General features: G+C 40.8%; 1 protein-coding gene across 3 annotated transcripts; it reads left to right on the top strand.

The window, feature by feature from the left end:
* Nucleotides 1-17,306: 17,306 nt before the first annotated feature.
* Nucleotides 17,307-26,486, top strand: LOC120026055 (endonuclease domain-containing 1 protein-like). Of its 3 annotated transcripts, none has more exons than XM_038970838.1 (4): nt 17,307-17,384; nt 18,226-18,597; nt 24,943-25,221; nt 25,600-26,486. In XM_038970838.1, the coding sequence occupies exons 2-4, from the start codon at nt 18,556-18,558 to the stop codon at nt 26,323-26,325; spliced, it is 1,047 nt and encodes a 348-aa protein (XP_038826766.1). In that variant the 5' UTR covers nt 17,307-17,384; nt 18,226-18,555; the 3' UTR covers nt 26,326-26,486. The 3 variants fall into 3 exon arrangements, with proteins under 3 accessions (XP_038826766.1, XP_038826767.1, XP_038826765.1); XM_038970839.1 differs by lacking the exon at nt 17,307-17,384 and having other exon boundaries at nt 18,061-18,597; nt 25,600-25,686; nt 25,795-26,486; XM_038970837.1 differs by lacking the exon at nt 17,307-17,384 and having other exon boundaries at nt 18,061-18,597.
* The last annotated feature ends 999 nt before the right edge of the window (nt 26,487-27,485 follow it).

Here is a 27,485-nt window from a genome sequence, read left to right as displayed (position 1 = left end):
TTTAGACTACAGCTCAGTGTGTATCTCTAGACTACAGCTCAGTGTATATCTCTTTTAATCTACAGCTCAGTGTGTATCTCTTTTAGACTACAGCTCAGTGTGTATCTCTAGACTACAGCTCAGTGTGTATCTCTAGACTACAGCTCAGTGTGTATCTCTTTTAGACTACAGCTCAGTGTGTATCTCTTTTAGACTACAGCTCAGTGTGTATCTCTAGACTACAGCTCAGTGTGTATCTCTAGACTACAGCTCAGTGTGTATCTCTTTTAGACTACAGCTCAGTGTGTATCTCTAGACTACAGCTCAGTATGTATCTCTTTTAGACTACAGCTCAGTGTGTATCTCTTTTAGACTACAGCTCAGTGTGTATCTCTAGACTACAGCTCAGTGTGTATCTCTAGACTACAGCTCAGTGTGTATCTCTTTTAGACTACAGCTCAGTGTGTATCTCTTTTAGACTACAGCTCAGTGTGTATCTCTAGACTACAGCTCAGTGTGTATCTCTAGACTACAGCTCAGTGTGTATCGCTTTTAGACTACAGCTCAGTGTGTATCTCTTTTAGACTACAGCTCAGTGTGTATCTCTTTTAGACTACAGCTCAGTGTGTATCTCTTTTAGACTACAGCTCAGTGTGTATCTCTTTTAGACTACAGCTCAGTGTGTATCTCTAGACTACAGCTCAGTGTGTATCTCTTTTAGACTACAGCTCAGTGTGTATCTCTTTTAGACTACAGCTCAGTGTGTATCTCTTTTAGACTACAGCTCAGTGTGTATCTCTTTTAGACTACAGCTCAGTGTGTATCTCTTTTAGACTACAGCTCAGTGTGTATCTCTTTTAGACTACAGCTCAGTGTGTATCTCTAGACTACAGCTCAGTGTGTATCTCTTTTAGACTACAGCTCAGTGTGTATCTCTTTTAGACTACAGCTCAGTGTGTATCTCTTTTAGACTACAGCTCAGTGTGTATCTCTAGACTACAGCTCAGTGTGTATCTCTAGACTACAGCTCAGTGTGTATCTCTAGACTACAGCTCAGTGTGTATCTCTTTTAGACTACAGCTCAGTGTGTATCTCTAGACTACAGCTCAGTGTGTATCTCTTTTAGACTACAGCTCAGTGTGTATCTCTAGACTACAGCTCAGTGTGTATCTCTTTTAGACTACAGACAGTGTGTATCTCTTTTAGACTACAGCTCAGTGTGCATCTCTTTTAGACTACAGCTCAGTGTGTATCTCTAGACTACAGCTCAGTGTGTATCTCTTTTAGACTACAGCTCAGTGTGTATCTCTTTTAGACTACAACTCAGTGTGTATCTCTAGACTACAGCTCAGTGTGTATCTCTTTTAGACTACAGCTCAGTGTGTATCTCTAGACTACAGCTCAGTGTGTATCTCTAGACTACAGCTCAGTGTGTATCTCTTTTAGACTACAGCTCAGTGTGTATCTCTAGACTACAGCTCAGTGTGTATCTCTTTTAGACTACAGCTCAGTGTGTATCTCTAGACTACAGCTCAGTGTGTATCTCTAGACTACAGCTCAGTGTGTATCTCTAGACTACAGCTCAGTGTGTATCTCTAGACTACAGCTCAGTGTGTATCTCTAGACTACAGCTCAGTGTGTATCTCTAGACTACAGCTCAGTGTGTATCTCTTTTAGACTACAACTCAGTGTGTATCTCTTTTAGACTACAGCTCAGTGTTTATCTCTTTTAGACTACAGCTCAGTGCGTATCTCTTTTAGACTACAGCTCAGTGTGTATCTCTTTTAGACTACAGCTCAGTGTGTATCTCTTTTAGACTACAGCTCAGTGTGTATCTCTAGACTACAGCTCAGTGTGTATCTCTTTTAGACTACAGCTCAGTGTGTATCTCTAGACTACAGCTCAGTGTGTATCTCTTTTAGACTACAGCTCAGTGTGTATCTCTTTTAGACTACAGCTCAGTGTGTATCTCTAGACTACAGCTCAGTGTGTATCTCTTTTAGACTACAGCTCAGTGTGTATCTCTAGACTACAGCTCAGTGTGTATCTCTTTTAGACTACAGCTCAGTCTGTATCTCTTTTAGACTACAGCTCAGTGTGTATCTCTAGACTACAGCTCAGTGTGTATCTCTAGACTACAGCTCAGTGTGTATCTCTTTTAGACTACAGCTCAGTGTGTATCTCTAGACTACAGCTCAGTGTGTATCTCTAGACTACAGCTCAGTGTGTTTTTTTTTTTAGACTACAGCTCAGTGTGTATCTCTAGACTACAGCTCAGTGTGTATCTCTTTTAGACTACAGCTCAGTGTGTATCTCTAGACTACAGCTCAGTGTGTATCTCTTTTAGACTACAGCTCAGTGTGTATCTCTTTTAGACTACAGCTCAGTGTGTATCTCTTTTAGACTACAGCTCAGTGTGTATCTCTTTTAGACTACAGCTCAGTGTGTATCTCTAGACTACAGCTCAGTGTATATCTCTTTTAATCTACAGCTCAGTGTGTATCTCTTTTAGACTACAGCTCAGTGTGTATCTCTAGACTACAGCTCAGTGTGTATCTCTAGACTACAGCTCAGTGTGTATCTCTTTTAGACTACAGCTCAGTGTGTATCTCTTTTAGACTACAGCTCAGTGTGTATCTCTTGACTACAGCTCAGTGTGTATCTCTAGACTACAGCTCAGTGTGTATCTCTTTTAGACTACAGCTCAGTGTGTATCTCTAGACTACAGCTCAGTGTGTATCTCTTTTAGACTACAGCTCAGTGTGTATCTCTTTTAGACTACAGCTCAGTGTGTATCTCTTTTAGACTACAGCTCAGTGTGTATCTCTAGACTACAGCTCAGTGTGTATCTCTTTTAGACTACAGCTCAGTGTGTATCTCTTTTAGACTACAGCTCAGTGTGTATCTCTAGACTACAGCTCAGTGTGTATCTCTAGACTACAGCTCAGTGTGTATCTCTTTTAGACTACAGCTCAGTGTGTATCTCTTTTAGACTACAGCTCAGTGTGTATCTCTTTTAGACTACAGCTCAGTGTGTATCTCTTTTAGACTACAGCTCAGTGTGTATCTCTTTTAGACTACAGCTCAGTGTGTATCTCTAGACTACAGCTCAGTGTGTATCTCTTTTAGACTACAGCTCAGTGTGTATCTCTTTTAGACTACAGCTCAGTGTGTATCTCTTTTAGACTACAGCTCAGTGTGTATCTCTTTTAGACTACAGCTCAGTGTGTATCTCTAGACTACAGCTCAGTGTATATCTCTTTTAATCTACAGCTCAGTGTGTATCTCTTTTAGACTACAGCTCAGTGTGTATCTCTAGACTACAGCTCAGTGTGTATCTCTAGACTACAGCTCAGTGTGTATCTCTTTTAGACTACAGCTCAGTGTGTATCTCTTTTAGACTACAGCTCAGTGTGTATCTCTAGACTACAGCTCAGTGTGTATCTCTAGACTACAGCTCAGTGTGTATCTCTTTTAGACTACAGCTCAGTGTGTATCTCTAGACTACAGCTCAGTATGTATCTCTTTTAGACTACAGCTCAGTGTGTATCTCTTTTAGACTACAGCTCAGTGTGTATCTCTAGACTACAGCTCAGTGTGTATCTCTAGACTACAGCTCAGTGTGTATCTCTTTTAGACTACAGCTCAGTGTGTATCTCTTTTAGACTACAGCTCAGTGTGTATCTCTAGACTACAGCTCAGTGTGTATCTCTAGACTACAGCTCAGTGTGTATCTCTTTTAGACTACAGCTCAGTGTGTATCTCTTTTAGACTACAGCTCAGTGTGTATCTCTTTTAGACTACAGCTCAGTGTGTATCTCTTTTAGACTACAGCTCAGTGTGTATCTCTTTTAGACTACAGCTCAGTGTGTATCTCTAGACTACAGCTCAGTGTGTATCTCTTTTAGACTACAGCTCAGTGTGTATCTCTAGACTACAGCTCAGTGTGTATCTCTTTTAGACTACAGCTCAGTGTGTATCTCTTTTAGACTACAGCTCAGTGTGTATCTCTTTTAGAATACAGCTCAGTGTGTATCTCTAGACTACAGCTCAGTGTGTATCTCTAGACTACAGCTCAGTGTGTATCTCTTTTAGACTACAGCTCAGTGTGTATCTCTAGACTACAGCTCAGTGTGTATCTCTTTTAGACTACAGCTCAGTGTGTATCTCTAGACTACAGCTCAGTGTGTATCTCTTTTAGACTACAGACAGTGTGTATCTCTTTTAGACTACAACTCAGTGTGTATCTCTTTTAGACTACAGCTCAGTGTGTATCTCTAGACTACAGCTCAGTGTGTATCTCTTTTAGACTACAGCTCAGTGTGTATCTCCTTTAGACTACAGCTCAGTGTGTATCTCTAGACTACAGCTCAGTGTGTATCTCTTTTAGACTACAGCTCAGTGTGTATCTCTAGACTACAGCTCAGTGTGTATCTCTAGACTACAGCTCAGTGTGTATCTCTAGACTACAGCTCAGTGTGTATCTCTTTTAGACTACAGCTCAGTGTGTATCTCTTTTAGACTACAGCTCAGTGTGTATCTCTAGACTACAGCTCAGTGTGTATCTCTAGACTACAGCTCAGTGTGTATCTCTAGACTACAGCTCAGTGTGTATCTCTAGACTACAGCTCAGTGTGTATCTCTAGACTACAGCTCAGTGTGTATCTCTAGACTACAGCTCAGTGTGTATCTCTTTTAGACTACAGCTCAGTGTGTATCTCTAGACTACAGCTCAGTGTGTATCTCTAGACTACAGCTCAGTGTGTATCTCTAGACTACAGCTCAGTGTGTATCTCTTTTAGACTACAGCTCAGTGTGTATCTCTTTTAGTCTACAGCTCAGTGTGTATCTCTAGACTACAGCTCAGTGTGTATCTCTAGACTACAGCTCAGTGTGTATCTCTAGACTACAGCTCAGTGTATATCTCTAGACTACAGCTCAGTGTGTATCTCTAGACTACAGCCCAGTGTATATCTCTAGACTACAGCTCAGTGTGTATCTCGTTTAGACTACAGCTCAGTGTGTATCTCTTTTAGACTACAGCTCAGTGTGTATCTCTTTTAGACTACAGCTCAGTGTGTATCTCTTTTAGACTACAGCTCAGTGTGTATCTCTTTTAGACTACAGCTCAGTGTGTATCTCTTTTAGACTGCAGCTCAGTGTGTATCTCTTTTAGACTACAGCTCAGTGTGTATCTCTAGACTACAGCTCAGTGTGCATCTCTTTTAGACTACAGCTCAGTGTGTATCTCTTTTAGACTACAGCTCAGTGTGTATCTCTAGACTACAGCTCAGTGTATATCTCTAGACTACAGCTCAGTGTGTATCTCTAGACTACAGCTCAGTGTATGTCTCTAGACTACAGCTCAGTGTGTATCTCTAGACTACAGCTCAGTGTGCATCTCTTTTAGACTACAGCTCAGTGTGTATCTCTAGACTACAGCTCAGTGTGTATCTCTTTTAGACTACAGCTCAGTGTGTATCTCTTTTAGACTACAGCTCAGTGTATATCTCTAGACTACAGCTCAGTGTGTATCTCTAGACTACAGCTCAGTGTGTATCTCTTTTAGACTACAGTTCAGTGTGTATCTCTTTTAGACTACAGCTCAGTGTGTATCTCTAGACTACAGCTCAGTGTGTATCTCTTTTAGACTACAGCTCAGTGTGTATCTCTTTTAGAATACAGCTCAGTGTGTATCATTTTTAGACTACAGCTCAGTGTGTATCTCTTTTAGACTACAGCTCAGTGTGTATCTCTAGACTACAGCTCAGTGTGTATCTCTAGACTACAGCTCAGTGTGTATCTCTTTTAGACTACAGCTCAGTGTGTATCTCTAGACTACAGCTCAGTGTGTATCTCTTTTAGACTACAGCTCAGTGTGTATCTCTAGACTACAGCTCAGTGTGTATCTCTTTTAGACTACAGACAGTGTGTATCTCTTTTAGACTACAGCTCAGTGTTTTTCTCTTTTAGACTACAGCTCAGTGTGTATCTCTAGACTACATCTCAGTGTGTATCTCTTTTAGACTACAGCTCAGTGTGTATCTCTTTTAGTCTACAGCTCAGTGTGTATCTCTAGACTACAGCTCAGTGTGTATCTCTAGACTACAGCTCAGTGTGTATCTCTAGACTACAGCTCAGTGTATATCTCTAGACTACAGCTCAGTGTGTATCTCTAGACTACAGCTCAGTGTATATCTCTAGACTACAGCTCAGTGTGTATCTCTTTTAGACTACAGCTCAGTGTGTATCTCTTTTAGACTACAGCTCAGTGTGTATCTCTTTTAGACTACAGCTCAGTGTGTATCTCTAGACTACAGCTCAGTGTGTATCTCTTTTAGACTACAGCTCAGTGTGTATCTCTTTTAGACTGCAGCTCAGTGTGTATCTCTTTTAGACTACAGCTCAGTGTGTATCTCTAGACTACAGCTCAGTGTGTATCTCTTTTAGACTACAGCTCAGTGTGTATATCTTTTAGACTACAGCTCAGTGTGTATCTCTAGACTACAGCTCAGTGTATATCTCTAGACTACAGCTCAGTGTGTATCTCTAGACTACAGCTCAGTGTATGTCTCTAGACTACAGCTCAGTGTGTATCTCTAGACTACAGCTCAGTGTGTATCTCTTTTAGACTACAGCTCAGTGTGTATCTCTAGACTACAGCTCAGTGTGTATCTCTTTTAGACTACAGCTCAGTGTGTATCTCTTTTAGACTACAGCTCAGTGTATATCTCTAGACTACAGCTCAGTGTGTATCTCTAGACTACAGCTCAGTGTGTATCTCTTTTAGACTACAGTTCAGTGTGTATCTCTTTTAGACTACAGCTCAGTGTGTATCTCTTTTAGACTACAGCTCAGTGTGTATCTCTTTTAGACTACAGCTCAGTGTGTATCTCTAGACTACAGCTCAGTGTGTATCTCTAGACTACAGCTCAGTGTGTATCTCTTTTAGACTACAGCTCAGTGTGTATCTCTAGACTACAGCTCAGTGTGTATCTCTAGACTACAGCTCAGTGTGTATCTAAAAAAAATATTGACCTGGTGACCCATTCAATCACCAGATGCACAGCCAAACAACCGACTCTGTCGTTTTTCTCAACATTTTTTCACAACCTCCTAAAATGACTAGGGGCTTCCCCCATCTCTGGGGCAAAAGTTGAACATAATGCAATTTCTGAGAAGTTTGGAAAAAAAATCAGAACCTTATAAATTGACCAAGGGCTCCCTCCAGTGACTTGGTCTGGTAGTGGGGTTCTCCCTACCCGGTAATAGAGCCCTGGAACCCCATTAAATGCATTTAAAATCCTTTTGAAAATCTGTGCCAATTTGGCCACCCATCTATGGTGTATAATTGTAACATAGTGGATCATATAGCCCATCTATAGTGTATTATTGTAAACGGAAAACGGATGGCACTGTGATAGACTGCATCCAATTTGTAGAGTAAAGTGTTGGAGGCTATTTTATAGATGACATTGCCGAAGTCGAGGATCGGTAGGATGGTCAGTTTTATGAGGGTATGTTTGGCAGCATGAGTAAAGGATGCTTTGTTGCGAAATAGGAAGCCGATTCTAGATTTAATTTTGGATTGGAGATGTTTAATGTGAGTCTGGAAGGAGAGTTTACAGTCTAACCAGACACCCAGGTATTTGTAGTTGTCCACATATTCTAAGTCAGAGCCGTCCAGAGTAATGGTTGAAGAGCATAAATTTAGTTTTACTTGCATTTAAGAGCAATTGGAGGCCACGGAAGGAGAGTTGTATGGCATTGAAGCTCGTCTGGAGGTTAGTTAACACAGTGTCTAAAGAAGGACCAGAAGTATACAGAAGTATAATTGTTTAATTCCTTCAAAACACCAGACTCTCACAGGCTTCATTCATTATAGATGTTTATTCCTTCAGATGGGAAGAAGATGGATACATACAGTAATAGAATTACATTCAGAACATATAATAGTATCTCTATGGTAACAGTGATAGAATTACATTCAGAACATATAATAGTATCTCTATGGTAACAGTGATAGAATTACATTCAGAACATATAATAGTATCTCCATGGTAACAGTGATAGAATTACATTCAGAACATATAATAGTATCTCTATGGTAACAGTGATAGAATTACATTCAGAACATATAATAGTATCTCTATGGTAACAGTGATAGAATTACATTCAGAACATATAATAGTATCTCTATGGTAACAGTGATAGAATTACATTCAGAACATATAATAGTATCTCTATGGTAACAGTTACATTGCAGTCAGAACCTGACAAACTGTTGGCCCATGTATTAACAACAGTAATGTCTTTAGATCATAAATCAATTAAACTTTATTTTCTACAGAATTTCATTCCCTTTCATGTGATTTATAGACATAGCAGTGAAGGTAGAAGTACAGAATTGAAAGCTTTGACTCAGGGCTTGAACCCTGGTCTCGCATGGAAGAATGTATTTTATAGTTGTCTGTGTTGCCACTGGACCAAACTCTGGGACAGGTAATGATCTGTGTCACCTACAAAGAGACACATTTACAATCCTCATCACATTCCAATAACCCTTTCCTGCTAATATCCCCACTTCCTACCTCCCTCTCTATGTTCTTCTCTCTCTCTGTCTGAGAAGAACCTCTTAGACACTGATCTGGGAAAACCTGGACATCCCCACCTGGGTAATGCTGCTTCAACATGTCATACAGCTCTGCCAAGGTATGGGGGTTCAATACTTGTTTGTTCGGTTCCTCTTTGTTCTCCCCCCAGTGTGCTTCAGCCATCCACTTGTTCTTCTTGTTCAAACAGCAGTAGGCTGTCCACATGAGATCTGGGATGTTCACTCGGTTGTTCAGTTTGTTGTTGTTGCTCTTACTGGGCACCGCTCCAGTCACCACATAGGCCTTGATAACGTTATTATCTAGACACTGCTTCAGGAGAATCTTTCTAACCTTACACTCCATCGTTCTCCAGCTACCTTCATTAAATGTCTTTACTTGAGGAACAGTGTTTGTTAGGGTAAAGGTGGAGCTCTGAATAACAGGTTGGTGAGCAAAAGATTTTGGAAAAATGTGACCTATGTTCACCTTCTTGTTTTTACCATCTTTATCATAATCCTGATTGACAGCCTGGTGTGTGTAAGTGACTTCTTGTGTCTCCAGACTCATAACTGTGTCAACTCCTCCGTCCAGCTGTAGGAACAATGTTCATCATTCGTTCATTAATCATGCAGTTATACTGGACTGACCTGTATATCAGACTTGTACATCAGACCTGTACATCAGACCTGTACATTAGACCTGTACATCAGACCTGTACATTACACTGTCAAACCGCTGAAAGTATTCAGACCCTTTGCCTTTTTCCACATTTTGTTACGTTACAGACTTATTCTAAAATGTATTAAATAGTTTTTTCCCTCATCAATCTACACACAATACCACATAATGATAAAGCAAAACCAGGGTCTGAATACTAATGTAAATATGTTATCTGTTTTTTATTTAGGAAACTATCCCTTTAAGGATCGATACAGACATGTCATCTTGCTAGACAGACAATTGAAGGTTATAGTTCAACTTTGGCATTAAATGTCGATTTGAAAAGATGTTTAAATTACCTGAGGTTCAATCATCCATTTATCTGGTCTTTTCCCACTCGATCCGACCCCAGTGAAGGTGTAGGCTGAGAACACAGGGATCCTGTTGGTCGTGTCGTAGAGAGTTGCAAACATGTAGGTGTTGTAAACAACATTTTTCTTCGTGTATTCAAACAACTGGCAGATCGGCTTGTAGCGGTTCTGGTCCTGGACTTTCCCACCAACCAAAATACCTGGGAGATTTGGAGTTGTCCCCCCCAGGAAGAACTCTGTGCACTCTGGAACATCACTGAACTTCTTCACTACATAAGAGAAAGCAGGAGGAAGGAGAGAGAGAAGGAGGAGAGTAGAGAGATGATTCAATACCCCCATCATCACCTGAAGACTGTACACCACAGAGACAAAGATGAAGTTACAGAGACCAGTTGGTAGACTGGAGACTGCTGAGCTGAGTCAGGACAGACTGATTTAAATAGTTATTACAGAGACCAGCTGGTAGACTGGAGTGTGCTGAGCTGAGTCAGGACAGACTGATTTAAATAGGTTTTCAGAGACTCCTCCTTCAGATGTCAAAACAGAAAGGGTTGATTTGCAAACACTCCTCTGTATTCTTCCGTGGAAACTGCTGTAACAAATAACATGTGACTCACCTACTGTAGCTTATGGTTCTACTTAAGAATGTGGAACACACAGCCAATAGGGAGGTTTGATTGTCACACCTGTTCCACATACAGAGGAGTTTATCCAACCCTCCTTGTCCAGTCTTGACCACTAATTATACCAGACAGGACTCATCTTCATACAGAGGAGTTTATCCAACCCTCCTTGTCCAGTCTTGACCACTAATTATACCAGACAGGACTCATCTTCATACAGAGGAGTTTATCCAACCCTCCTTGTCCAGTCTTGACCACTAATTATACCAGACAGGACTCATCTTCATACAGAGGAGTTTATCCAACCCTCCTTGTCCAGTCTTGTCCACTAATTATACCAGACAGGACTCATCTTCATACAGAGGAGTTTATCCAACCCTCCTTGTCCAGTCTTGACCACTAATTATACCAGACAGGACTCATCTTCATACAGAGGAGTTTATCCAACCCTCCTTGTCCAGTCTTGACCACTAATTATGCCAGACAGGACTCATTTAAACAACCAAGTACATGTTGATCTGGTCAATGTAATAAACAAACTGAAAAGGAAGTTGACTGCTTACAGGCCGGATGCTCTGTTTACTTCAGACACACCTTCTCCCAGATATCATGACAGAAGAGTTCCTCATTCAGTAAGATAATATTTACTCAGTGACATCCTGAGGCATTGATAGATCATGAGAGAGGAAGAAAAACTCTGTGTACACAGTCACTACATCCAGGTTCAGCATCTAGGAGAACAGAGAGGGTACATTCATTCTGTATTAAACTAACAAGTCAAGGTTCATCTGGGGAATTTGATCATCGGTTGGCCAGACAACCGTCAGGAGAAGGAAGGGAAGGGGGTTAAAAACATTTTAAATGATTTGTCCTGCTAAGATTTAGTTTATGAAATCATGGTCAAACAATGTCAATGTGTTAAGGTTCACTTTGGGAAAAAACTGAAAAAATAACAGCTTGAAACTGTACAGCTGATCAATGCACCATCATACCCGGTCATTTAATGGATAAATTAGCAGTTCAAATCCTGACTGATCTCTACAGCTTCGATCCAAAAACAAATACCCAAGTCTCCCCATTTCTTTAAAACACTTATTCTAGGAAAAGTCAAAACATGACATTCTCAATGGCAGATTTAGGGCAAATGTTTAATTCAGATGAAGTAAATTAAAATGTCTGTGGTGGTTCTTGTGAAAAGGCCCCGAGGTGTGATCACAGGAAGTGAGTCAGTCCCATGGAATAGGCCTACAGGAGGGGAGTCAGTCCCATGGAATAGACCTACAGGAGGTGAGTCACATTTTATTAGTTACAGCATTTTCCGTAGAAACGTACAGAGGAGTTTATGCAAATCAACCCTTTCTGTTTTGACATCTGAAGTTGGAGTTTCTGAAAACCTATTTAATAAAGCAGTCTGTCCTGACTCAGCTCAACAGTCTCCAGTCTACCAACTGGTCTCTGTAACTTCATCTTTGTCTCTGTGGTGTACAGTCTTCAGGTGATGATGGGGGTATTGAATCATCTCTCTACTCTCCTCCTCCTCTCTTCTCTCTAAACTCCACAGCTGCATTTCATTAAAAATTAATGTGAGTTATGGAACAATGCTTGAAAGTGCAGATTGTTTGAAATATCTGGGACTGAGGATAGATTTTGAATTGTCTTTAGGAAAAGCATATAGATTACATTAGTAAAACAATGAAGTATAAGAATGTGGTTACTATACAGATCTAAGAAATGATTTACTGTGTCTGTTAGAAAGACCTTGGTAACCCAACTCAAATCAAATCTAGTTCTATTGGTCACACGCGCCCGAATACAACAGGTGTAGTGGACCTTACAGTGAAATGCTGAATACAACAGGTGTAGGTAGACCGTACAGTGAAATGCTGAATACAACAGGTGTAGTAAACCTCACAGTGAAATGCTGAATACAACAGGTGTAGTAAACCTTACAGTGAAATGCTGAATACAACAGGTGTAGTAGACCTTACAGTGAAATGCTGAATACAACAGGTGTAGTAGACCTTACAGTGAAATGCTGAATACAACAGGTGTAGGTAGACCTCACAGTGTAATGCTGAATACAACAGGTGTAGGTAGACCTCACAGTGAAATGCTGAATACAACAGGTGCAGTAAACCTTACAGTGAAATGCTGAATACAACAGGTGTAGTAGACCTTACAGTGAAATGCTGAATACAACAGGTGTAGGTAGACCTCACAGTGAAATGCTGAATACAACAGGTGTAGACCTCACAGTGAAATGCTGAATACAACAGGTGTAGGTAGACCTCACAGTGAAATGCTGAATCAACAGGTGTAGGTAGACCTCACAGTGAAATGCTGAATACAACAGGTGTAGTAGACCTTACAGTGAAATGCTGAATACAACAGGTGTAGACCTCACAGTGAAATGCTGAATACAACAGGTGTAGGTAGACCTCACAGTGAAATGCTGAATACAACAGGTGTCATAGACCTTACAGTGAAATGCTGAATACAACAGGTGTCGTAGACCTTACAGTGAAATGCTGAATACAACAGGTGTCGTAGACCTCACAGTGAAATGCTGAATACAACAGGTGTAGTAAACCTTACAGTGAAATGCTGAATACAACAGGTGTAGTAGACCTTACAGTGAAATGCTGAATACAACAGGTGTAGTAGACCTTACAGTGAAATGCTGAATACAACAGGTGTAGTAGACCTCACAGTGAAATGCTGAATACAACAGGTGTAATAGACCTCACAGTGAAATGCTGAATACAACAGGTGTAATAGACCTTACAGTGAAATGCTGAATACAACAGGTGTAGTAGACCTTACAGTGAAATGCTGAATACAACAGGTGTAGTAGACCTTACAGTGAAATGCTGAATACAAAAGGTGTAGTAGACCTTACAGTGAAATGCTGAATACAACAGGTGTAGACCTCACAGTGAAATGCTGAATACAACAGGTGTAGTAGACCTCACAGTGAAATGCAGAATACAACAGGTGTAGTAGACCTCACAGTGAAATGCAGAATACAACAGGTGTAGGTAGACCGTACAGTGAAATGCTGAATACAACAGGTGTAGGTAGACCTCACAGTGAAATGCTGAATACAACAGGTGTAGTAGACCTCACAGTGAAATGCTGAATACAACAGGTGTAGTAGACCTCACAGTGAAATGCTGAATACAACAGGTGTAGTAGACCTTACAGTGAAATGCTGAATACAACAGGTGTAGTAGACCTTACAGTGAAATGCTGAATACAACAGGTGTAGTAGACCTTACAGTGAAATGCTGAATACAACAGGTGTAGTAGACCTTACAGTGAAATGCTGAATACAACAGGTGTAGTAGACCTCACAGTGAAATGCTGAATACAACAGGTGTAGTAGACCTTACAGTGAAATGCTGAATACAACAGGTGTAGTAGACCTCAGTGACATGCTGAATACAACAGGTGTAGTAGACCTTACAGTGAAATGTTTACAAGCCCTTAAACAACAATGCAGTTTTAAAAAAAATACCCCTGAAAAGCAAAAGATAAGATTAACAAATAATTAAAGACAGCAGTAAATAACAAGAGCAGCATAGAAGGGGGACAATGCAAATAGTCTGGGTAGCTATTTGATTAGATGTTCAGGAGTCTTATTGCTTGGGGGTAGAAGCTGTTTAGACGCCTCTTGGACCTAAACTTGGTGCTCCGGTACCGCTTGCCATGTGGTAGCAGAACGAACAGTCTATGACTGGGGTGGCTGGAGTCTTTGACAATTTGTAGGGCCTTCCTCTGACACTGTCTGGCATAGAGGTCCTGGATGGCAGGAAACTTGGGCCGTACGCACAACCCTCTGTTGTGCCTTGCGGTCGGAGGCCAAGTAGTTGCCATACCAGGCAGTGATGCAACCCGTCAGGATGCTCTCGATGGTGCAGCTGTGGAACATTTTGAGGACCTGGGGACCCACGCCAAATATGTTCAGTCTCCTGAGGGGGAATAGGCTTTGTCTTGCCCTCTTCACGACTGTCTTGGTGTGTTTGGACCATGATAGTTTGTTGGTGATGTGAACATCAAGGAACTTGAAGCTCTCAACCTGCTCCACTACAGCCCTGTCGATGAGAATGGGGGATGGCTCGGTCCTCCTTTTCCTATAGTCCACAATCATCTCCTTTGTCTTGATCATGTTGGGGGAGAGGTTGTTGTCCTGGCACCACCCGACCAGGCACCACCCGACCAGGCTCTGAGGGCACTGTGGTGTTGAACGCTGAGCTGTAGTCAACGAACAGCATTCTCACATAGGTGTTCCTTTCATCCAGGTGGGAAAGGGAAGTGTGGAGTGCAATAGAGATTGCATCATCTGTGGATCTGTTGGGGCGGTATGCAAATTGGAGTGGGTCTAGGGTTTCTGGGATAATGGTGTTGATGTGAGCCATGACCAGCCTTTCAAAGCACTTCATTGCTTCAGACGTCGTCATTTAGGCAGTTCTAAGGTTTAAAAAAGCCCAAACTTCCCCCAGGGTAGTAAGAAACGCTTCACTAATTTGCGTGTCATCTTTTGCACTTTTTTGTTCCTGCGCAAGGCCAACCCGATGTCGAGCCGGTCTCAACTAGCAAAAAGCCACTGAAAGAAGTGGTCTCATTTAGATGTTTTGTGTGTCTGTGGAGCAGAAGAAACGTGTGTTAAGAATCAAAAAGATATCGGAGTGGAACGTTTCCTGTTTTCCTATCAAGGAGGGTATTTCTGGGGTGGCGCAATAAATAAAGGAAGAGGATATAACTGAAGAGGATATGTAGAGGATATAACAGAAGAGGATATGTAGAGGATATAACTGAAGAGGATATGTAGAGGATATAACAGAAGAGGATATGTAGAGGATATAACTGAAGAGGATATGTAGAGGATATAACAGAAGAGGATATGTAGAGGATATAACTGAAGAGGATATGTAGAGGATATAACTGAAGAGGATATGTAGAGGATATAACTGAAGAGGATATGTAGAGGATATAACTGAAGAGGATATGTAGAGGATATAACTGAAGAGGATATGTAGAGGATATAACTGAAGAGGATATGTAGAGGATATAACTGAAGAGGATATAACTGAAGAGGATATGTAGAGGATATAACTGAAGAAGATATGTAGAGGATATAACTGAAGAGGATATAACTGAAGAAGATATGTAGAGGATATAACTGAAGAGGATATAACTGTAGAGGATATAACTGAAGAAGATATAACTGAAGAGGATATCTAGAGGATATAACTGAAGAGGATATGTAGAGGATATAACTGAAGAGGATATCTAGAGGCTTTAACTGAAGAGGATATGTAGAGGATATAACTGAAGAGGATATGTAGAGGATATAACTGAAGAGGATATAACTGAAGAGGATATGTAGAGGATATAACTGAAGAGGATATGTAGAGGATATGTAGAGGATATAACTGAAGAAGATATAACTGAAGAGGATATGTAGAGGATATAACTGAAGAAGATATAACTGTAGAGGATATAACTGAAGAAGATATAACTGAAGAGGATATCTAGAGGATATAACTGAAGAGGATATGTAGAGGATATAACTGAAGAGGATATCTAGAGGCTTTAACTGAAGAGGATATGTAGAGGATATAACTGAAGAGGATATGTAGAGGATATAACTGAAGAGGATATGTAGAGGATATGTAGAGGATATAACTGAAGAAGATATAACTGAAGAGGATATAACTGAATAGGATATGTAGAGGATTTAACTGAAGAGGATATGTAGAGGATATAACTGAAGAGGATATAACTGAAGAGGATATGTAGAGGATATAACTGAAGAGGATATGTAGAGGATATAACTGTAGAGGATATGTAGAGGATATGTAGAGGATATAACTGAAGAGGATATGTAGAGGATATAACTGAAGAGGATATGTAGAGGATATAACTGTAGAGGATATGTAGAGGATATAACTGTAGAGGATATAACTGAAGAGGATATGTAGAGGATATAACTGAAGAGGATATGTAGAGGATATGTAGAGGATATAACTGAGGAGGATATGTAGAGGATATAACTGAAGAGGATATAACTGAAGAGGATATGTAGAGGATATAACTGAAGAGGATATGTAGAGGATATAACTGTAGAGGATATATAGAGGATATAACTGTAGAGGATATAACTGAAGAGGATATGTAGAGGATATAACTGAAGAGGATATGTAGAGGATATAACTGAAGCAGATATAACTGAAGAGGATATGAAGAGGATATAACTGAAGAGGATATGTAGAGGATATAACTGAAGACATCGATGGAGTGGTTGGTGCACGTTGATGGACTTGTATGGTGGACAGAGAAAATAAGTTCACTCCATCCATGCTACTGTTCTTCGGTAAATAATCTCTCCCTTCTCATATAAAGTCAGGATTCATGATTTACCCGGTAAGAGCTTTAATGCACAAGCTCCTTCAGTGTCATAAATGTAAAAGATTTGGTCATGTGTCAAGTGTGTGCAGAAGGGAAGAATATCGTACGCCAGATGAAGGGAAATTCTGCAACTGTGGAGGTGAACATGTGGCTCTTGGAGTGCCCTGATAGGCTGAAGGAGAATGAGGTGTCAAGGGTAAGGAGTGAAAATGGGAAGGAAAGAATGGCAGGGAAGAACAATGGTAGTAGAGCCTCCAGGACCAGTGAAGGTTTTTCATCAACCGAGGGATAGTAAAATGCTACATGATAAAATGGTGGACTTTGTATAATTTATTACAATAGTTATAAACTGTACAACACAAGCAGAGAAGAAGTCTAAGAACATTGGAATCATTGTGAATGCAGCTGAACGTTTTTGGGGGTCTTCCTGATTTCCTCGGTGCAAGAAATCCTGTCTGTGAATGTAGCCCCATCACAGGCCCCTGAGCCAGTGTAGGGATGTATTTTGGAGTGGACTGTGATTGAAGACGTATGATGTTTTTTTTAGTTGACGTGTTTTATTTTATATGATATCGTTCTACCTCTTATCCGGAATAGTTTGTTTACGTTTCTTATTTAATACCTCGTCCAGCAGGTGGCGGTAATGCACCTTAACATTGGATGTCAACCGCCGTTAAACTCCATCGAAGAAGAAGACACTTTCCCTTCATCGGATCATTGTTTAAATCACAAGGAGAGTTACAGAGTAAGTATCTTTAATAAGGTTGAATGAAATGGATTGTCATCTTATTGCTACATCTGTGAAGTTGTAAGAAGAACGGAAAAGTGAATTGAAAACATTATACAGTTCTATCTCTGCAGTCATCTACCTATGATACCCGTAGCATTGGTTTGGTATCGGTAACTACCGGTACAATCAGCGGCCACTTGTCTGCATTTTCAATAGTATTTTTACAATCGTAGCTATTTTAATGCATACTATCGCTTATATTCGTGCTTTGTTGTATGGTGTAAGACGTCTGTGAAGTTGTGAAATAGTGTTTACGTGATGCAGGCTACAGTACAGTAACTTTAGCATGCTACTGTACAGTAGTTTATTTTCGGTTCCAGTGTATAACAGTTTTATTCAACATGTATCAGTCATGGATTAGCTAATACATGTATTATGTTATCTAGTTTAATGGTGTGATAATCGGGATATTTGCCTTGCATTTCAATCTACACATGAATATGGGTCTGCAATGTATTGCAATGTTAGGTAGGCTATTCAATTCCCTTGGCATTCTGCAAGCATGAATACTTTACAATAATGGAAGATATGCATTGTGTTAATCTTACTATTTGTCCATGTATTGAATGATACACAGCTTTCCATAAATGCAGTGTGGACTTTTTACAGATGAAACCACTTCCATTATGACACTCCCTTCCTGTATCTGTCATAAAGGCCTATGCATTCTTTGTCCTTTAGTTACACAACTAAATCTAGTATCTGTCACTTACCTTTCATGCTGTAGATCTGCTGTCATGGTGCTGAGAATGCTTAGTACTGTATCTGTCACTTATGTATTCTCTGTATGTATTAGGTATGAACCCTTGGACGTACAGGTACCTCCAGCGCTCCCTCCTGCCTCACGTTCGGCCCCTGTCCCTGGTGATCTACCCCAGGCCCCCTTGTATCCACCCCCAGGCTTCTGAACTTGCCCCAGTGGGGTGAAGACCAGAAGAGGGTGATGTCCTTCCTGCCTCCCTCTCTCTCCCTTAAATGCAGCTGGTGATTCCAGAGAGCCGGCGGGCATCTCTCAACAAGAAGCAGCAGCAGTGGATTTACCAGACGCTGTTTACCAGGATCCTCCTACAGAGCTCACAGTTCATCACTGTCCTTGCCCTGGTGGGGTGAAGACCAGAAGAGGGTGATGTCCTTCCTGTCTCCAAGTTCTGCCTCAGAATGTGCTGGGGTGAGTTTTTCCATAATAAATGAGCAGCTTAGAAATGGTCATTTAATATTTTCTTCTCTCATGATCTATCAATGCCTCAGGATGCCACTGGGTAAACATTATCTAACTGATTAACTTTTCTGTGATGATATGTGGAATAAGATATGTCTGAAGTAAACAGAGGAACTGGCCTAGAGTTAGTCCTGTCTGGTATAATTAGTGGTCAAGACTGGACAAGGAGGGTTAGATAAACTCCTCTGTATGAAGATGAGTCCTGTCTGGTATAATTAGTGGTCAAGACTGGACAAGGAGGGTTCGATAAACTCCTCTCTGTATGTAGATGAGTCCTGTCTGGTATAATTAGTGGTCAAGACTGGACAAGGAGGGTTGGATAAACTCCTCTCTATGAAGATGAGTCCTGTCTGGTATAATTAGTGGTCAAGACTGGACAAGGAGGGTTGGATAAACTCCTCTGTATGTGGAACAGGTGTGACTATTTATCATGTGTAACAATCAAACCTCCCTATTGGCTGTGTGTTCCACATTCTAAAGTAGAACCATCATTTTACTGGCTGAAATATTGTCCAGAAATGACCTCATTGGACAGAAAGGGGAACTCCTCCCCACACGCATGTTGAACAAATATAATGTTTCCCTGAAACAAAGGATTCCTGTAGTTTCATGAAATAAGAAATTGATTCATAGTGTCCTTTGTCTGGGGTGATGTGAGTTTCCTTCAACAATCAGTGTTCCAGATAGATGACACAGGAACCTTGGTATAAAACTCTTTAGTAATAAAATGTCATTGCAGACAGAGACTCACATCCAGAATACCTCAGTAGTCTATAGTAAAGATCTGTGTGGTAAAACAGGAGACAACGCTCTTTATACCAGGTGGTGTGGACAACAACTTTATACCAGGTGGTGTGGACAACAACTTTATACCAGGTGGTGTGGACAACAACTTTATACCAGGTGGTGTGGACAACAACTTTATACCAGGTGGTGTGGACAACAACTTTATACCAGGTGGTGTGGACAACACTCTTTATACCAGGTGGTGTGGACAACAACTTTATACCAGGTGGTGTGGACAACAACTTTATACCAGGTGGTGTGGACAACACTCTTTATACCAGGTGGTGTGGACAACACTCTTTATACCAGGTGGTGTGGACAACAACTTTATACCAGGTGGTGTGGACAACACTCTTTATACCAGGTGGTGTGGACAACAACTTTATACCAGGTGGTGTGGACAACAACTTTATACCAGGTGGTGTGGACAACAACTTTATACCAGGTGGTGTGGACAACAACTTTATACCAGGTGGTGTGGACAACAACTTTATACCAGGTGGTGTGGACAACACTCTTTATACCAGGTGGTGTGGACAACAACTTTATACCAGGTGGTGTGGACAACAACTTTATACCAGGTGGTGTGGACAACACTCTTTATACCAGGTGGTGTGGACAACAACTTTATACCAGGTGGTGTGGACAACCTATGTCAAATGCATACGTCAATCATACCTTAACATTGTGGCATTGGATTAGATACAAGGTATCTAAGATGAGAAAAGCATGTCAAGACTGTGGTTTGTCACTCTGCTATGAGCCATCAACCACACCTGTGTGGTCTCAGGCTCTTTGCTACTTTCAGAACATCTTGGCCTTGCGGCTGAGTGACTATCAGCAGGAGCAGACAGTTCTCAGCCTGAGAACTAACGTAGTACATCTCCATCACCCAGTACTTTTACATCGTTGCACATTGCAAGCACACAAAGGTTATCACATACAGTGGGGAGAACAAGTATTTGATACACTGCCGATTTTGCAGGTTTTCCTACTTACAAAGCATGTAGAGGTCTGTAATTTTTATCATAGGTACACTTCAACTGTGAGAGACGGAATCTAAATCCAGAAAATCACATTGTATGATTTTTAAGTAATTAATTAGCATTTTATTAATCATGGCATTGGTGTAGCCCCACCTCCGACCCCCAGGGTAACCCCCAACAATAGTATTTCATACAAGACCAACATTTAAGGCAACATTTGATGTGAACACTTAGCAAATAAACGTCCACACCTTTACAGGAAGTAAAACTGTGTGACCTGCTTCAGCTGTTTAACATTTGTATGTAGGTGAAGAAGTTAAACATGTTTTACTTAAGTGAAGCAGTCACTTTAAATATTATCCATGAAGGTAGGGTAGACTGGGGAACAAAGTAACACAGGGTCAGTTGTAACAGATAAATTAGTCCAATTAGAAACCAGGTAGAAAGCTCTTATTCAATGTGATAATGGTTGGTTAGTGTCTCTACTAGGGCTGGGCGGTATACTGTATTTTACTATATACCAGTGTTGATACAAGGACCGGTTTGAGTTTTTACTTTACTTTCTAGAACGGTATTTGAATGTTTGGTTTGTTAAATGTGATACGCTGTGTGTAACGTCCATTTTTATAGTTTACTCTGCTACTTGAGCCATCCCTCTCCGCTCTCTTGGACAACTTTTATTAATCAAAAACATTAAATACCGTCAAAAATGTGAAAAATATAATATGATCTTTTGGCCATATCGCCCAGCTCTAGTCGCTACATGACCAAGAGGTTTTGTTTAAATCCATTGATTACTTTTAGTTTTATTGAAGTTTTTTCTTCAATAAAAAAAGGTTTTTGAGTCCCTAAAGTAAATATACTTGCTGCTTCTCTTTTTGTTAAATTATTGACCTGTGGAACATTCACCTACTGGGTCAATTGTAACATTTAATTCCCACCACTTGGTTGAATTGTAAATGACTGGTACGTCCTAGGAACATACTTAGTGTGTAATGGTAGCTCAGATATGTTGTTTGTATAAAAATATGATCAATCCAACTTAAATAATATTTTCATAATAAACTAAAGTCTAAAAGTGTTAGTTTGTTCCCCAGTCTCCTCTACTCTTACTGAGAAAAGGCCTCAACTGAAGAATCTACAGCTGCTGAGTCTGAGGTGTTAAACAGTCCAGTGCTGCTCTGACCACAGTGTTGTTAGGAACCACATTTTCTAACTCTACATACACAGCCTTGTGTCAACTCTTACTGTGAACTACTTCAGTTACTGGAAATAAACTCAGCAGTGGTCAGACCACAGAATATGCTGTTAGGTTCTATTACTAGAGTGACAACTTGAACCAAACTAAGTTTATTCTTCCCAGAGGGTCAAACCAGCTGCATTAGACACAGACATGGTTTCCCCTGGGGTAGTATACAGTCTGGGCCAAATGTTTGGGGAATGACACAAATATTAATTTCCACAAGGTTTGCTGCTTCAGTCTCTTTAGATATTTTTGTCAGATGTTACTATGGAATAATGAAGAATAATTACAAGCATTTCATAAGTGTCAAAGGCTTTTATTGACAATTACATGAAGTTGATGCAAAGAGACAATATTTGCAGTGTTGACCCTTCTTTTTCAAGACCTCTGCAATCTGCCCTGACATGCTGTCAATTAACTTCTGGCCCACATCCTGACTGATGGCAGTTTATTATTGGATAATCAATGCTTGGAGTTTGTCAGAATTTGTGGGTTTTTGTTTGTCCACCCGCCTCTTGAGGATTGACCACAAATTCTTAGTGGGATTAAGGTCTGGGGAGTTTCCTGGCCATGGACCCAAAATATCGATGTTTTGTTCCCCGAGCCACTCAGTTATCACTTTTGCCTTATGGCAAGGTGCTCCATCATGCTGGAAAAGGCATTGTTCATCACCAAACTGTTCCTGGATGGTTGGGAGAAGTTGCTATCGGAGGATGTGTTTGTACCATTCTTTATTCATGGCTGTGTTCTTAGGCAAAATTGTGAGTGAGTCCTCTCCCTTGGCTGAGAAGCAACCCCACACATGAATGGTCTCAGGATGCTTTACTGTTGGCATGACACAGGACTGATGGTAGCGCTCACCTTGTCTTCTCCAGACAAGCTTTTGTCCGGATTCCCCAAACAATCGGAAAGGGGATTCATCAGAGAAAATTACTTTACCCCAGTCCTCAGCAGTCCAATCCCTGTACCTTTTTCAGAATATCAGTCTGTCCCCGATGTTTTTCCAGTCTGTCCTCCAAAAGTCTTCGCTTCACTGCGCGTGCAGATGCACTCACACCTGCCTGCTGCCATTCCTGAGCAAGCTCTGTACTGGTGGTGCCCCGATCCCGCAGCTGAATCAACTTTAGAAGATGGTCCTGGCGCTTGCTGGACTTTCTTGGGCGCCCTGAAGCCTATTTCACAACAATTGAACCGCTCTCCTTGAAGTTCTTGATGATCCGATAAATGGTTGATTTAGGTGCAATCTTACTGGCAGCAATATCTGTCACGTTCGTCGTCCTCCTCATCTGAGGATGAGTAGTAAGAAGGATCGGAGGACCAATGCGCAGCGTGATATGAATACATCGTTACTTTTATTAACGAATAACACTGAATAACCATACAAAACAATAAACGGACAAACGAACGAAAACGCAACAGTCCCGTATGGTGACATACACAAAGACACAGAAACAGGAACAATCACCCACAACCCACAATACAAAACAGGCTACCTAAATATGGTTCCCAATCAGAGACAACGACTAACACCTGCCTCTGATTGAGAACCATATCAGGCCAAACACAGAAACAGACAAACTAGACATACAACATAGAATGCCCACTCAGATCACACCCTGACCAAACAAAACATAGAAACATACAAAGCAAACTATGGTCAGGGCGTGACAATATCCTTGCCTGTGAAGCCCTTTTTGTGCAAAGCAATGATGACGGCACGTGTTTCCTTGCAGGTAACCATGGTTGACAGAGGAAGAACAATGATTCCAAGCACCACCCTCCTTTTGAATCTTCGTCTGTTATTCGAACTCAATCAGCATGACAGAGTGATCTCCAGCCTTGTCCTCGTCAACACTCACACCTATGTTAATGAGAGAATCACTGACATGATGTCAGCTGGTCCTTTTGTGACAGGGCTGAAATGCAGTGTAAATGTTTTTGGAGGAATCAGTTCGTTTGAATGGCAAAGAGGGACTTTGCAAATAATTGCAATTCATCTGATCACTCTTCATAACATTCTGGAGTATATGCAAATTGCCATCATACAAGCTGAGGCAGCAGACTTTGTGACAATTAATATTTGTGTCATTCTCAAAACCTTTGGCCACGACTGTATACCCCATTCTGGGTGGAGTCTCCTCCTCATCACTAAACATTACATCATTATTTCTAGGCAGGGATCTGAGTGATATGAGCCTTAAACGGTTCCTCCCCTTATCAGTACTGCCTCATGTGACCATGTTTCCCTGCATTCAGCCCCTCCCAAGCTTCATTATGGCTCCCCTCATGCCTCCATTATACCTAATGATTCCTAATAATTACAGCTCAGAAACCAAACCTACACCAACATAAACACCAATAAATGAAACATCCATTATTGCCATCTTCTGGTTTCCATTAAATGTGTTAGAGGCCAAATCAGAGGTGGAAATGTGATTGACATTTGATAGCTTCCTCCGTTTCATTCAGTTGGACACATCTTCCTCCGTTTCATTCAGTTGGACACATCTTCCTCCGTTTCATTCAGTTGGACACATCTTCCTCCGTTTCATTCAGTTGTAATCATATCTGTAATGTATGTGAGGCCTTTAAGACCTCATACTAAATATGTTGACTTGCTGGTCAAGGGAAATGCAAGTTTACTTCTTTGAGTTGTTGAGTCAGAGGCGCTAAGCCTTGTGAGATATTAATGAATGTGAACTCAGCAACCGTAATTCCAGAACAGTCCCACTGTTGTAATAGTATGATGTGTAACTTCTGACAGACTCTATGCTGAGTAAAGTCATGTTTTTATCCTAAAACTTTTTTCTACCAGAACCAAAGTGTTCCCAGAACTATAGACTTGTGTGATTAAGTTCTGGGTCCATACGTGTTAGAAACTACAGTAGGTGAGACACATGTTATTTGTGACAGCAGTGTCCATGGAAACAGAGGAGTTTATGCAAATCAACCCTTTCTGTCTTGACATCTGAAGGAGGAGTCTCTGAAAACCTATTTAAAGCAGTCTGTCCTGACTCAGCTCAACAGTGTCCAGTCTACCAACTGGTCTCTGTTATAACTATTTAAAGCAGTCTGTCCTGACTCAGCTCAGCAGTCTCCAGTCTACCAACTGGTCTCTGAAATAACTATTTAAATCAGCCTGTCCTGACTCAGATCAGCATTCTCCAGTCTACCAGCTGGTCTCTGTGGTGTACAGTCTTCAGGTGATGATGGGGATATTGAATCATCTCTCTACTCTCCTCCTTCTCTCTCTCCTTCCTCCTGCTCTCTCTCATGTAGTGGAGAAGTTCAGTGATGTTCCACAGTCAGAGTTTCTTCCTGAAGGGGACAACTCCAAATCTCCCAGGTATTTTGGTTGATGGGAAAGTCCAGGACCAGAACCGCTACAAGCCGATCTGCCAGTTGTTTAAATACAAGAAGAAAACGGAAGTTAAAAACATCTACAGGTTTGCAACTCTCTACGACACGACCAACAGGATCCCTGTGTTCTCAGCCTACACCTTCACTGGTCCTCCTACAGACCGCAGACCAAATCAACGTTGGATGATCGAGCCCCAGGTAGGACTAATGTTTGTCATATAACATAACATGTGTATTTGTTTACTGGTATATATCACAGACAGTTATGTTACCTAGTCAGTCCTGGATGATAGAGCCCCAGGTAGGACTAATGTTTGTCATATAACATAATATGTGTATTTGTTTACTGGTATATATCACAGACAGTTATGTTACCTAGTCAGTCCTGGATGATAAAGCCCCAGGTAGGACTAATCTCTATTCATTAAACATGTGTATTTGATTACTGGTATATATCATGTATATATGTATCTTTGTTGCAACCACTTTCAGCTTAAGTCTGGATTGTGAAATAGTGATTTTTTTTAAATGTATGAATTTTTATAATAGTTTGATGTCGGACTGATGTTTCTGCAGCTTGAAGATAAACATTACACACGTGACATGATGGTGGCAGGTAGACGTCTAAGAGTCGAGCACCAGGCTACGAACGCAGACTACAAGGTAAAGATAAAGGGCATGCATCTGGACAGAGGTCACCTATTCCCATGTTCGTATGCTGATGATGATACCATGAGGTCCACTTTCACCCTGACAAACGCCGTTCCACAGGAAAGAGGCTTCAACCGAGGCAGATGGAGTAAAATTGAGTGCAAAGTCAGAGAATATCTTGTGAAGAACTGTAAGGAAGCTGAAGACCAGATTAAAGCCTATGTGGTGACTGGAGCAGTGCCCAGCAACAACAAACTGAACAAACGAGTGAACATCCCGGATCTTCTGTGGACAGCCTACTGCTGTAAAAACAAACTGGGACAGTGGGTGGCCGGAGCATACTGGGGGAAGAACGTAAAGGGGGAAACAGTGAATTCGAATACCTTGGGAGAACTAGAAAAAGAATTGACGAATTTCTACAAGGACTTCAAGGTATTCCCATATTATTGCCCAAGAAAAGCTATTCAAAGTGTAGAACAGGATGAGACAGGGAGGAACAGAGAGAGAGTATTAGAGGGTGGGGCGGGGCAAAAGAGGAGCGGGAAAGGGAGCAGAGAGAGGAGCATGAAGATGGCGAGAAGAACAGGGGATGAGTTAAAGGAATGTGATGAGGAGGATGGATGTGATTGTGACTGTGATGAAAAATTATGAGTTTTGTCCAGTGGTAATTCCCACAACTATTGAGTACACATCCCCTAAGTTGATAAGGGTATAAGGGTTATAAGTGTTAAGTAATAATGGTTATAAGGGGTAAGTAATAAGTGTTATAAGCCATGGTTAAAATGGTTATAATAAGGGTTATAATGGTTATAATAAGGGTTATAATGGTTATAATAAGGGTTATAATGGTTATAATAAGGGTTATAATGGTTATAATAAGGGTTATAATGGTTATAATAAGGGTTATAATGGTTATAATAAGGGTTATAATGGTTATAATTAAACAAGTTTAAGGGTTATAAACATTAAAGACCAGCTCTGTTACTTTGGCGACTAAGAAAGTATATTTTAAACCTCCCACTTTGTGCTTGATGTATCAATGTGTTGTTCAAACATATAGAATCTATGAGCAGAATTACTGTTTCCCTACATTTCACCCCCCCCTAGCAAATTGAGTCTTAGCCAATGAGCATCAGCCCCTCACATGTGAGTGAAAACTAGTGTGGTGGCAGAATTTGTGTTGAACTGTTGTAACTTCTCAAGGGACATGTTCTGTGTTGGACTGTGATGCCTTTCATAGAGTCCTGGTGTGTCTGGACCTTAAACACAAGGCCATTGTGTTCTGGAACTGTTGCTGGTATAAATAACTGTAACAATCTGATGGTATTATCACCTCCCACTATATAAGGGACATGGAACCATTTACTCAGGGGGTTCTTCCCTGTGTTCCTGTGTTCCTATTTCTATTCTATTAGGAGGTATTGGTTTACCTATAATCACCTGAAATATACTGTTGGACCAGTATATTAGGAGGGATTGGTTTACCTATAATCACCTGAAATATACTGTTGGACCAGTATATTAGGAGGGATTGGTTTACCTATAATCACCTGAAATATACTGTTGGACCAGTATATTAGGAGGGATTGGTTTACCTATAATCACCTGAAATATACTGTTGGACCAGTATATTAGGAGGGATTGGTTTACCTATAATCACCTGAAATATACTGTTGGACCAGTATATTAGGAGGGATTGGTTTACCTATAATCACCTGAAATATACTGTTGGACCAGTATATTAGGAGGGATTGGTTTACCTATAATCACCTGAAATATACTGTTGGACCAGTATATTAGGAGGGATTGGT

The sequence above is a fragment of the Salvelinus namaycush genome, chromosome 31 (genome assembly GCF_016432855.1).
Source record: "Salvelinus namaycush isolate Seneca chromosome 31, SaNama_1.0, whole genome shotgun sequence".
Lineage (NCBI taxonomy): Eukaryota > Metazoa > Chordata > Actinopteri > Salmoniformes > Salmonidae > Salvelinus > Salvelinus namaycush.
Note: the sequence above shows the minus strand (reverse complement) of the source record. Positions and strands in the feature narration are given on the sequence as shown.

Excerpts from the sequence above, each read along its gene's own strand:
- LOC120026055 (XM_038970838.1), top strand. The coding sequence starts at position 18,556 with ATGTCCTTCCTGTCTCCAAGTTCTGCCTCAGAATGTGCTGGG. Across the intron at positions 18,598-24,942 it reads CTGCCTCAGAATGTGCTGGG|TGGAGAAGTTCAGTGATGTT; the intron begins GTGAGTTTTTCC and ends TCTCTCATGTAG. Across the intron at positions 25,222-25,599 it reads GTTGGATGATCGAGCCCCAG|CTTGAAGATAAACATTACAC; the intron begins GTAGGACTAATG and ends ATGTTTCTGCAG.